This window comes from Crocodylus siamensis, chromosome 1 (assembly GCF_052110815.1).
Source record: "Crocodylus siamensis isolate JL-2025a chromosome 1, ASM5211081v1, whole genome shotgun sequence".
In the NCBI taxonomy this organism is placed as follows: Eukaryota; Metazoa; Chordata; order Crocodylia; family Crocodylidae; genus Crocodylus; species Crocodylus siamensis.
In genome coordinates this window covers 124,366,266-124,378,492 of record NC_143395.1, presented here as the reverse complement: position 1 = coordinate 124,378,492, position 12,227 = coordinate 124,366,266, and the positions used below count along the sequence as shown (strand labels likewise).

General features: G+C 40.4%; 1 protein-coding gene across 5 annotated transcripts in view; it reads right to left on the bottom strand.

Annotated features, from left to right (window-relative positions):
• The window catches only part of ZDHHC14 (zDHHC palmitoyltransferase 14), a 173,172-nt gene that overhangs the window by 16,790 nt on the left and 144,155 nt on the right, over positions 1 to 12,227 (bottom strand). For all 5 annotated transcript variants that reach the window (XM_090042004.1, XM_090041975.1, XM_090041992.1 and 2 more), the window contains 3 exons: positions 11,804 to 11,852; positions 4,846 to 4,948; positions 1,871 to 1,980 (listed from right to left, as the gene is read on the bottom strand). In XM_090042004.1, the coding sequence (XP_089898130.1) occupies positions 1,871 to 1,980; positions 4,846 to 4,948; positions 11,804 to 11,852 (262 nt within the window). The remainder of the gene's footprint in view (positions 1 to 1,870; positions 1,981 to 4,845; positions 4,949 to 11,803; positions 11,853 to 12,227) is intronic.

Genomic DNA, 12,227 nt, shown 5'->3' with positions numbered 1-12,227 from the left:
GTTCAGAAGTCATTTTGGTGCTTTTAAGAGTCATCATTCTACTTTTAGTTATTTTATTCTTTATTTACAAAATCTAAAAAATTTTCAGTGTAGCATTTTAGGAGAGATTGTTCACATGTGCGCGTGTGCACTATTTCTCCTCCTATTTCCAAAAACATTGTTATACTTCCCCTACAACTTATAAGCATGTAGTATCCCTAACCCAACTACAGAAAATTGTTTACACATAAAACTAATATTTGGAAAGCATTTAGCAGACTTTAAATGCAATTTAGCATTTGAAAGCCCAGGGCACAGTTTAGCATCTGAGAGTCTAGAAACACATGACTAGCTCATCTGCTGCCAACCACTAATGCTGCTTGCACCAATGTTGGAAAAATCACTTTGCAAGGTGTTTCATAGACACTTGTGAAGATTGTAAGCTTTTTTTTTTCTGGACAAAAACAATCTAAAAGACCCAAAATTCAGGGGAAGGTGAGAAGGAAAAAAAGAATTCACACGAAATAGTTATATTGCTCTGCTTTCTGCAGATAATTAAATATACTTAGATTTCTGTACTATCAACTATTACTACACTGAACATTCTGAGAAAAATCAAATGAGTTTTAGTTTCACATATATTTTGAAACTTTTTCCAGATCTGATCATGGACTCACAAAACAAAAAGCTTGTCAACTTGTTTCTGTCCTTCACCTAAGAAGAAAGATTTTGCCAAAGCTATGAACATATGATAATGAAGTCCTGCCCAGTTTAGGTTGACTAAACTGAAGAAGTCAGACATCAGAAGTCAAACATTCTTAAATCAATAGTGGTATGGTCCCCCATGTGCTAAATATTAGGGCTGTGCAAAGCTTTGATAGCCAGTTCGATTCCGAGATGATTCAGCTCGATTTGGGGGCCAAATCTCCAAATCCAAAGATCCATTAAAAGGTCTGAATTGAATCAGAAGCCTCCTAACTGGACCCGGGTTCCATGCTAGTAAGTAGGGGGCGGGGGACTGGAGCAGGGTGGGGAGACCATGGGAAGATGCCCCTTCCAGCCCCATTCCCTCCCCCAATTCTCTCAGTTCCTCCCCCCTCCCCGAGTGGTCTCCATCCATGGGCCACTCCCCCAGGCACCCCCATGGCTGCCCTGGCTGGCCCCAGTGTCCTGGCACTTAAAAAGAAAAAAAATAGAAGCAGCCCTGCAATTACTGGCTGCAGCAACGATGATTGGGGCCTCTGGGGGCTTGTGGCAGAGGCCCCCATGCAGTATTAGGCAGTGGGGGGCAACAGGGATTGCCCAGTCCCCTGCCTGGCACTCGTGCAGCAGCTGTCGCATCACGCAGCTGTCGCATCTTGGAGCTGGGGCGGCTCCAGCAGTCACCCAGAGCACGGTAGCACTCAGCCCAAGTAGCCTCAGCTCTTGGACAGTGCACAGAGCCCCAAAGCACCCTGCTGAGCCGTGCTGCACCCTCACAATGCGAAAGCTGCTGCACAGGTGGCCAGGCAGGGGGGGCATGTCTGCTGCCCCATGGGGGGCTCTGCCATGAGCCTCTGAGCACTGCAGCCAATGAGTGTGGGGCTTTTTTTTTTTTTAAGTGCCAGGACGCTGGAGCTGGGTGGAGCAGCCACGGCGGGGGGTGGGTGGGAAGGCTGGGGAATCAAATGGGGAGTAGGGCCCCACTCAACACCACCATGCCCCCGCCGTGGACACTGCTACCATCACCTGTTCAATTCAGAGGTGATTCAGCAGCCGAATCAGAATCAGCCAAATCAAAATCAGGACAGTGATTCAAATCACTGCCCCTCCCAATCAGCTGAATTCGAAGCCAAATAGAATACCTGCTGCTTTGCACAGGCCTACTAAATATATTTTTCTTAATGCTTACCTTGGTGAGAGGGGCCCACATAGTGCAGCACAACAGTTAGTAAAGATGTTACCATAACTGTACGGGTTGTAGTTCTCTTTACCTCTTTTATTTGACCAAGACCCTTTAATCTGAAGAGAGAGGAAAATAATGCATTATATATTATGTCATTTGTAAACTCATGAAGGACATTATGGATAATCAAAGCAAAGTTTTACAATTTAGAACCAGAGGAAAAGAAAAGTGGTGTTTACATTAATCTAGAGGTTTTAAGTTATATGGTGAGTAGCTGCATGGGTTCTCCAGTATTTGGAATGTATGGCTCTGATCCTACAAAAATATACACGTGCAAATGTATATGGACTCCCTGCAGTCTAATAGGACTATGACACTCAGAGTATGACATGGTTTGGCAACCACTGAGTAACAGAGGGCCAAATAACACAGTTGGCCATATGGAAGGCTGGAACACATGATTTATTATAGAGTTGACCTTCAACAGCAACATGACAATGGATGGCTGCTTCACAAACCATGAGTACAAGGACTATTGGACTCACTCAAGCTCCTTGCAGTCTGTCAACAGTGGGGAAGATGTGCAGAGCACCCACCAGAGAAATTCCTGTCCCCTCCAAACCCTAGGGAGAGACAGGTCTCCAGCCCTGTAAACCCAAGGGGAGTTGGAGGCAGGCAGCCCTTGCTTATATTGACATAAGCAGGCCCCCTCCACCCTTCATACCCCAGCAAAAGATTCCTATCTGTAGAGTGCCCCTACCTACTTCAGTTGAGCATGAACAGCCCCACACTGATCATTATCTCACTGCTCTGCCAGTCCATGTCTGATTTGGTACATGTCTCAGCCTTTGCAGCTGGTCCCCAGCAAGTGGTACACCAAAGTCTGGGTCCGAACAGACTATGAGGAGCATTCCAAAGCATAGCACACTTCTGGATACATTCAAGAGCTGCACTAATCACATGTCCACTCTGTACCACATGTTGGCAACAGCTGTGAGAGCAGGGATTGGGACAGAAGCATCAACATGTGCCCAGCCAGCCTGGAACTCGGTGCAAAATGGCTTCTGGACACAGAGAAACTGCTGCAGCTAAGCGGTCTGTTCTGTGCTGCATGCCAGGCTAGTCGTGGACTTGCTTCTGCCTCTGTCCCAGGTCTTGCTGCTGCCTGGCTTGTGGTACAGAATGGGCCACTATGGCTCCCCACACATCCAAAAGTGTGCAGTGCTTTGGGATGCTCCTTGCAGTCTGTCAGATCCCAAAGCTTGGCAGGCCATGCTGACTCTTGAAGTATGAAGATTAGCGTATAACCAGGTTTTTGCATAAAAGAAGTGACTTTAAGAAGATAGCCATTTTATCAAGATTACAAAATTCTCTGGAGAAACACTGGAAGTGCAATGTATAATTATAAATAAACAACAGGAACACTTGTCCATCATATTCTTTAGCCCTTCAGCTTCCATGAAGCAAACAAACAAAGTTTATTATCCATTCTTTCATTTTCAGCCTACTAAATCTGGAGTAGATGCTAGTAAGGAGTATTTTGCAATCCTGCAGCCAGGCCCCCAGGAGGGAGGACAAATTCTATGTCCTTTCTTATGAAATTCCCTGATGTAAAACCAGTAATTTCTATTTTGGCCATGAAAAGCCTAATTATTTGAGCTTTCTGTGCCCAAAAGGTGAATTAGTGAGCTCCTTAGTCTAACTAAGCAGTCTTGCTGTAATACCTTGAAAAATTCATGTCTTTACTTAATATGAGTAAGCAGTTTACTTGGAGACAGGCATGTTGCACTGTCACTATTCTTTATCTGAGAGCTTGCCAAGACTCCTGAAGAGAGTTTTATTTGACAAAATGAATGAAAATTAGTTTGTCTAGAAAGCCAAGGCTGGCCTCAATTCAAAACAGCCACGGACTGTTACTTCACTTTATCCTTCTTGTCTTACTGAACAAAAACAGGTGTACTTCTTTGATCACTGGCTACTTGCCCAGATATTTATCTCTGAAGAGTGCTACACCCTGCATTGTTATCCTCTGTAGTATACAGAAATCACAAATAAGCTTTTAAGTAATAACCAAAATATATCCAAACAAACACAGAGCTATGTTTCAGGTTATCAATCAACTATGAAAAGGACTATAATAAAATGAATAAAAATAAGCATAAGTTTTACGCAATGCTTTCAAAATTTCATGCTGTTATATTTTGTTTAAATAGCTAGGCTGAAACCACAAGCCCTTGTACCATTTACTAGTTAGCTGCTTCTCCTTTTTAAACTCATATTTCTTAGAGCAATAATTTGTTTAGGAGAAACACATTTCTATCTCCATAGTTAGTTAGACAAAGCTGGAACAACAGAACAGAAAAATCCAAATTACATGTGCAACAGATTGTGAAAACAGATAAGGCTGACCTAGAAGATAAAGATCTATGTCTTACAGTGGAAAACTGGCCTCAAGTTGCCAGAAAAAGTCAGAGACAGAGACTATGGAACTTCTGAGACCTAAATTGGCAGGTATCTTTCAAAATGCTGTTCAAATTCAAATAATTTAAATATTTTTAAATTAATAATTAAGGAGTCCAGCAGAAAACCAGGAGGTACTATACATTGCTGGTTATTTGTCTAGTAAACTTAAAAGCATTATGTAGGATTTTTGAAGTATGAGTATTGGCTTACTTGGTTGCTTTGTTTCTATCCTTTTCTTTCATTTTCTGTTTCAAGACATGCATCTAACTAGTGTAAGGCATACTGGATATACTAAAAACGTAATGATTTTTTAAACCACTGTAGTGGTCCATGATGCTTCTTTTGATACACTGCATCAAATATTACTGAGTTTCTACCTCACTAGAGGTATATATGCATATAAATATGCATATATACAGTTCCCTTTTTGCATTAAATAGGAGTGAAACCATACAATATATACAATTAGCACAAATGCAACTTTCATATTTACTATATGAAGCAGATCAAGAACTTACATCTTCATTTGTTGTTTGATTGGAGCTGATCAAATATGTGTGAAAACCTGAGAGACCAACAATGGACCAAACAGAGAAAAAGCATACCACAGCTTCCAGCACAGTGAGTAAAAGTCAAGGAAGTATAAACAAACACAAAATTTGCATGGCATCTAGTAATTATGAGCACTCACCTAGTCCTTTGGATCTGTGAAGTTCTGCACTTCGATCTATGCAACACTCACAACACCCATATTATGCAGGGATGCTGACTGTGAAAAACAGAGGCACAGGCCAAGGCCACAGACTGCCCTAGGCCACTTGCTAAATCAGTGGCAAAGACAAAACCGGAACTATTGTTTGTACTAGTTTATAACTAGTCCTGATAGATGCTGAAGCAATACAAATTCGATCTCAGGAGATTTCCTGTTGCCAGTCATGTGTACTAGGAGATCAGGCTGTCTTTTCTTCTGTCCCTGAAGCCAAGATACTGACCAAGGGTCCCACATTTTTATGATCAGACCAAAAGCAGTGAAAAAAACAAAAACAAAAAATCCACTTGCTCTCCTTTACCAGCCTGCCAAATGATGAAGATGATGGAATAGACTTTACTGTTCCATCTGAGACCTGAAACACCCGAAATAAAGCAACTGTGGAATTTGCAGGGCTCATTTACAGTGTTTAATCTTTTCAAATGTTCTGATTGTAAAGCATGTAGCTGAAAAGCACCACATGTATTGATTCCATTATGATAAACACAAGGTAATCACTCAATCATGGCTCAACACTGTTTTTAGAGATGATCTTAGTCATTCTCCTTTTTGTAGTTCTGAAATGCCTTCTTTCTCTCTCTCCTTTTCCCAGAGATGACCACCAGACAAAATGATCAGTAATTAGCTTTTCCTAAGACATTTATGTCACCCTGAAATCAGTCAGCTGATAGGGTGCTGTAAGTACACAGCATATTATAACATGCCTTTGACTATGCCTAAATGACATTTTCTCAATTAAGATGCCACATTTTGCTCCTAAAGCAAGCAACCACTATAGCTAGGCTTTCTATTGATAATTTATTGACATATTTTACATGCTATAGCTAAGAACTTAAAACTCTTACTTTCTGTTAATATATTATCTGGGATAGGCTAATAGGAGGATTTAGCCAGGAAATATAAGCCAAGAGGAGAAAAGGCTTTGGCTTCTACAAAAATGTATGATAAATCAATAAAGCATGTGACTCTCGGGGGGAGGGGAGAATAGGATAAAAATTATTCTGTACACAAGCATTAATTAAAACCAGTTTCCACGACAACATTTCTCAAAATATTTAAGAACAAGGACATTTTAGGTTTCCACATGCACAACTTGTAACCTCATTTATTAACCTCTTCTGCATAAGACAAAGGTGCACAATTCCCCTCACACTATGAAAAGAACAAACTCTAAAAATGAAATATCATGGATGACCTGATCCCTTAAAAATTAAAACAAAATCCAAATGTATGCAAGGCAAAGAGTCATAAAACAGTTTTGCACTTTAGCACTGCTATGCTCCAATGAATGGGGGCCATGCATCTAATCTGTCATTATTCTGTTGTTGCCAAAAAGTAATTATAACTCTTTTTGGCCCCCACCACCTAATTTTGCTCAAATGCAGTATAGTGTAAATGGCAGAAATTTTCATACTCAAGCAGAAATGGAAGATGAGCCAACAATTTATTAGTTTTTTATGAGAATATAAATACATATCAGTGTATAAAGAATAGTTTTGCTCAGGATATAAGCAACTGAACTTGAAACATTCCCCTGCAGCAATGGAATGGATGAAACCAAAATGGATTCCTGAGCAGCAGTTGTGCTACTTTTGTTTCTGTCCCTCAGGAGACACTTGCAGGGTCACAGGTGGGCAAAAAAAGAAAATTTGCTTTGTGGATCAAGCAGGAATAACAACAGCACAGCCTCTGTGGCAGGAAAGGTAGATTAAGGGAAATTCAGAAAACCTGGTAGGAAAGCACACTGGTGCTGACAGGGGCTGAGAAGCAAATGAGTATGGGGGGAACAGTCTGCAAACAGCAGGCAAAAGGCAACCCCAGAAGTTGGGCTGCTGGCATAGCTTGACAGAGCCTCTAAATGAAGCCACAAATGATGGAATTTAGCCCTGGCTAGTAGAACCTATGAGCCCATTTTCAAACTGCTCTCAGAGACAGATGAAGCAGGTCTAAGGAATGAATGCCAGTTACTTGCATACGTGGGTTGGATATTGGGAAGAACTTTCTGACTATGACAGTGGTTAAGCATTAAGACAGGCTGCTTAGAGAGGTGGTGGAATCTCCAACCTTGGACATTTTTAAGAGCAGGTTAGATAGACTTGGCCAGGGTGGTTGGGTCAGGGATGATCCTGCCTGAGCAGTGTTGAATGAGATGACTTCAGAAAGTCCCTTCTAAACCTGATTCTATCCCTCTTTTCGGACTGCCCCACCAGAACAGTTAGGCAGATCCATGTTAATCTTTCATTGTAACTGACTAGAAAACTGTACCTCACTATTTGCAACTTTTCCTTTGTGCCAGCCCTAGTGAATTATCCCTTTCTTCTACCTATTGACAGAAACATTTTTCAGGAAAACATAAGAAGCTTAAACCAACAAGGCCTAGTAGCTTATTTGTCAATGAAACCTACCTCCTGAGACAGTGGTTCACCTAGTGTCCTACACCAAATGTCCAAAAAAGATTTGGGGCACTACATCATTTACAGCAACCTGATTGAAGAGGTACCATTACAGAACATTCCTTTGTGGTCTGGACACTGATGGTGTTAATTAATTATGCAAGAAAAGATATTAGGACAAACTTTCTTCTTATAATGGTGGTTGAGCACTGCAACAGATCAACTAGAAAGGTTGGGGAATCTTGAGAGGTCCCTTAGTTAAATTTTTGTGACTCCATAGCAGTTGGGAGTTAGATTAGCCCAGAGGACAGCACACACAACTATAATGACTGGTAACTTTATTGTTCTGAGCAAGGAGCCAAACAAAGCAAACATGGTGCCTGGAGAGGCACACAAAATTACGACATTTAAACAAACAGTGTCACATATAATAGCTACTGAACTTTTCCACCACATCTTCCAGCCCTACTTTTCTATGATTCAAACTGTTTCAGAGCATGTCACATTGTGGTATTCCTGCATAAGCTCTTCTGAGATTATCACCCACAATTTCTGAGATACATGAATATATTAAAGAATTTAGTATCGCAACACTCCGGGTAAGGGAGAGAAGCATTAGGTCAAGTCAACAGGCTGCAGCACAGCCTGCTCCTTCTGTAATTCAAAAAGTGCTCACTGAATTTGCAATATGGAGCCCTCTGAAACATGCCACCCTATGCTCCCTACCCAAGTGGAACAAAGGGAAGAAGATTCTGGAGATGGGAAATAGGAGCTTCCTGGAACCTCACCACAAAGCTGATGGCATTCACAGGAGGGTGTCTCCTAAGAGTTTCCTGACCTACAACTACAGCCTAAATGCCCCACAGAATGTTTATTGTGTCCTTTCACTTAGCAGATGCTGCCCTAAACTAGGGACAGATCAAGAGCTCCTTTAGGCTTATGCCTCATCTACCACGAGCAATGGTTTTAATGGGTGATGGCCTAGTAGGTGACCTTCCTTCTCTGAACATAATAATGCCTCAAGTGAAGAAGGTAGGGCTTTCCCAGACTTCTTTCAATTAAAAACAACAATCAAGAACAAGAGGGCTTTCTTGTATTTTTTTAAGGTAAGCATATGTCTCAATGTCCTTAAAAGGAACAAAAAGGCAAATCACCCAAGTACTGAGTTAAATACTCATTTAGTTTAGACCAAAGTAAACATCTGGGGAAATAGGTAAGTGATAAAAAAAAATATAGTCTCCTTAGTACACAGAAAGCTATTCTACACTCTGCTCACAAAGATGAAAATGAGAAAATAAAAAGATGGAAGGCCATTAATTATTTTGAATAAAGATAACTTATACATGTCTGTTGAATACACAGCGGTTACTGCAGTCCTTTAGTATGGTAATATTGTGCAAGACAGCTAGTATCTTGAACAACTCAGTTTGTCACATAGCTCAAGAACAATGCTATCTGCTGAACACCAAGGTTTTAACCATTCATGATTCGACTACCTTGCCCCAAAGCAAAATTCCTGGTACTGTTAGGCAATTTTATATTTTTATTTTCAGGAATATCAGCCAGCCCATTAAGCTGTCTAATGCATCAAAATTAAAATCAGGCTGTTTCTACAAGATGCTCTACTGAGCCTTTTAAACTGGCAAGCCCTTGAAAGCAAATTATGAATAAAAAGCCTATTGTTTCTGTACAAGGATCCACAAATGTTGAATCAATTACCTTTTGATTTAAGAATAAATGGAAGCTTTTCCATTTTGAGATAACTGAAAGACTAATCCATTATTAGAAGTGATTGAAATTCTTTTAATTGGAAGCTATTGTTGTGCTCTTTAGGATAGTTTGTGATTCATAAAAAACAATGCCCTTGCTTAAAAAGGGAGTTTGTATTTCAGAGATTCTGAGAGATGAATACACAAATCTGGGAACATGACAGAAGTTAGGTCTGAAAAAATTAGAAAGTTTGACACTTAGCAATACACAGAGGTGGAGAGCAGAATCTTCCTTTATGTACAATACCTTTTTAAAAATCAATGTGTTACTTGTCACCAAGATGAAAGGTAAACAATTAAGACTGAAGTCAAGAAATTTCCACCGTTTTTTTTGCAGAATATTTTCATAAGCATTCTCTCTATCCTCCTTAAAAACTGGGGGCGAGGGGAGGCAGGGGAGTGTTGTGCATACATCTCAGCATACTCTACAGATCCTCCTAGTCTGCCTGGCAACAGATGGCACTAGTGCATAGGGCAGCCTTGATTAGCTGACTCAGACTGCCCATGGTCAGCCTTTATTTCCCTGCAGCAATGTGAGGATTGTGAAGGGGGCATGTTTTGTTTCATTCTGCAGCAGCAGAGTCCAGCAAGCAACACACGGTCTCCCAGGGGAAGGAAAAGGGAAATGCTAGATGACTATATTTTCTTCTGAGAGAAGCCACAGCATGCACAGGCATTCATGCTCCCAGAAGAAACTCTCCTGTGAGTGATTTAACTCTAATTGTTCCCAGGTTATTTTTCTTCTGGGGTGGCCATTTTTTCTCTGGGAAAAAAAGCCTGAACAACTGTACACTTGAGGTTTCTCCTTGGAGAACAGCGACTCTACCAGGATAAACTGAATATCTGTATGAGGCCTCTCTTAGGAAAAAATTAAAGGATTTTTACACTGAATTTGTGAGTGGTACAAATAGTTGCTCACACCTGATCCAAAGATAGGAACAGGGAATTAGAAGTTTAAATAGGAAGTCAAAGAGTAAGGCTGGCAGCCCCACATCTTTCCTTCTTGTTAGGAAAGAACCAAGGCCCTAATCTATGCCGCCCTAATCTATGCCTGACACATAACTAGTGAAACTAGCAGGAAGCTGCTGAGAAGTGTTAAAAAGCAACAGTGATATTGAGCTATATACACAGAGGCAGTGTAGGGCAAAATCTAAGTACTTGAAAATATGATTTCTAGACACAGTAAAATATATTCAAAAGAACAGACTAAATTATCAGCAGGAAAATACTTCAGCAAGATTATATTGTTCAATTTTAATTTAAGTTTTTAGATGGTTTATAATAGACTTCTGCTATTTTACCACCAAGAGTCAATGAGTTCTATAGAACTTTCTTCTTGAGAGTCTGGACAAGTCCATTTATACTTGTTTAAAAAAAAAGGAGTGGATACAGGATGATGTAATTTACTTTAATCTGGTGTAAAATTATCCAGGGGAAAATGTGTGTAAAAATGTACTAGTACGTGTTTGGTCTATCCACAGCTTATCCTAGGGTAGCAGTTTGCTCAAAGCAAACACTCTATTAGCTTCCCCTCCCAACCCAACCTAGGGGAAAGGCACTGTTATACCCGAGCAGCTACCTTGGCATAGCTGCACAGCTGTCTGTTCTGGTGCAATCTGAATTTACATACAACAATGATACAAGTTACAATGATGCAAAATGTGCAGTACATCTAGGACCTGATTAGTATAGAGCAGCGGTTTTCAACCTTTTTTCATTTGCAGACCCCCATTCCTAATGGAGGTGCAAACCCCTTTGAAAATTTCAAATGGAGGTGCAGACCCTTTTGATTGATCATAGTCACTTTTTGCAAACCCCTTAAACATAGTCTACAGACCATAGGCTGAAAACCACTGGTATACAGCATTTTTAACTAAATAATTCATTTAATAGAATAATATATTTCATAAACATTACGGCTGGAAGGGACCTTGGAAGATCATCGAGTCCAGCCCCCTGCCCAAAGGGCAGGAAATCAGTTGGGGTCATAGGATCCCAGCAAGATAAGCATCCAGTTTGCTCTTGAAGGTGTTCAATGTGGGTGCATAATCCATAATTTTCTCTTGAACTGGCTCTGAGAATTCTATAACAGTTAATAGGCATTATATATCTTTATCTAGAGAAGATCTATCTCCAAAAGATGCAAGATAGTTAAAATAAATTTGCCTAATCCAGGCATGGGCAATTATTTTGGGCGGACGGCCGCTTACTGAATTTTGGGAAGCCATCGAGGGCCACATAACAAGCAGCCGGGGGCATATAAATATTAATTTTCTAAATTTTTAGGGGCTCCGTGGGCTGGATAGAATCTCCTGGCAGGCTGCATCCAGCTAGCGGGCCACTTTTTGCTCACCCCTGCCCTAATCTCTATAAACAGCAAAGTGAGAAACACTGTGTAGAAATGCAAGATCAAGAGGTGAAATCATTTTCGAGAAAGTCCTAACTCCAGGTACTAAACTGCAGCAAATGAAATCATGTCCAGGCTACAATCTATTTCTTAAAATTAACACAAGAAAACCTACAATTCATTTCAGTGAAAGGATATCTTGCAGGACTGTCCTTGAGGGCATTTAAGAACCCTGTCTGTTGTGATCCTGCGGAAACAAAAGACATTTAATAACTGAGTAAGCTTTTTTATTATAAACTGATTGCACCACAGATCACATCCATAGATTAAACACAATAGAAGCCTGAAGATCAATTGCATAATTACATTTTGAATGTATTATAGCATACAGTTCCCTAATATGAGGCTGTGATTTTGTTATTCAACAAAAATGTTAGACCCGATTATAACTCAGCCACATCTGCAGGATATTTTCCAAGTAATACCAGATTGATGTCTGCATAGTTTCCCATGAATAAGATTTCTGATTATCCATCTGTGTTCTTTTCAATCCTGCTATGGAAACAAAAGATTGCAGAAGCTATTTTTTTCCTTATGAAAGGCTCTGCTCTTTTCAAAGTTA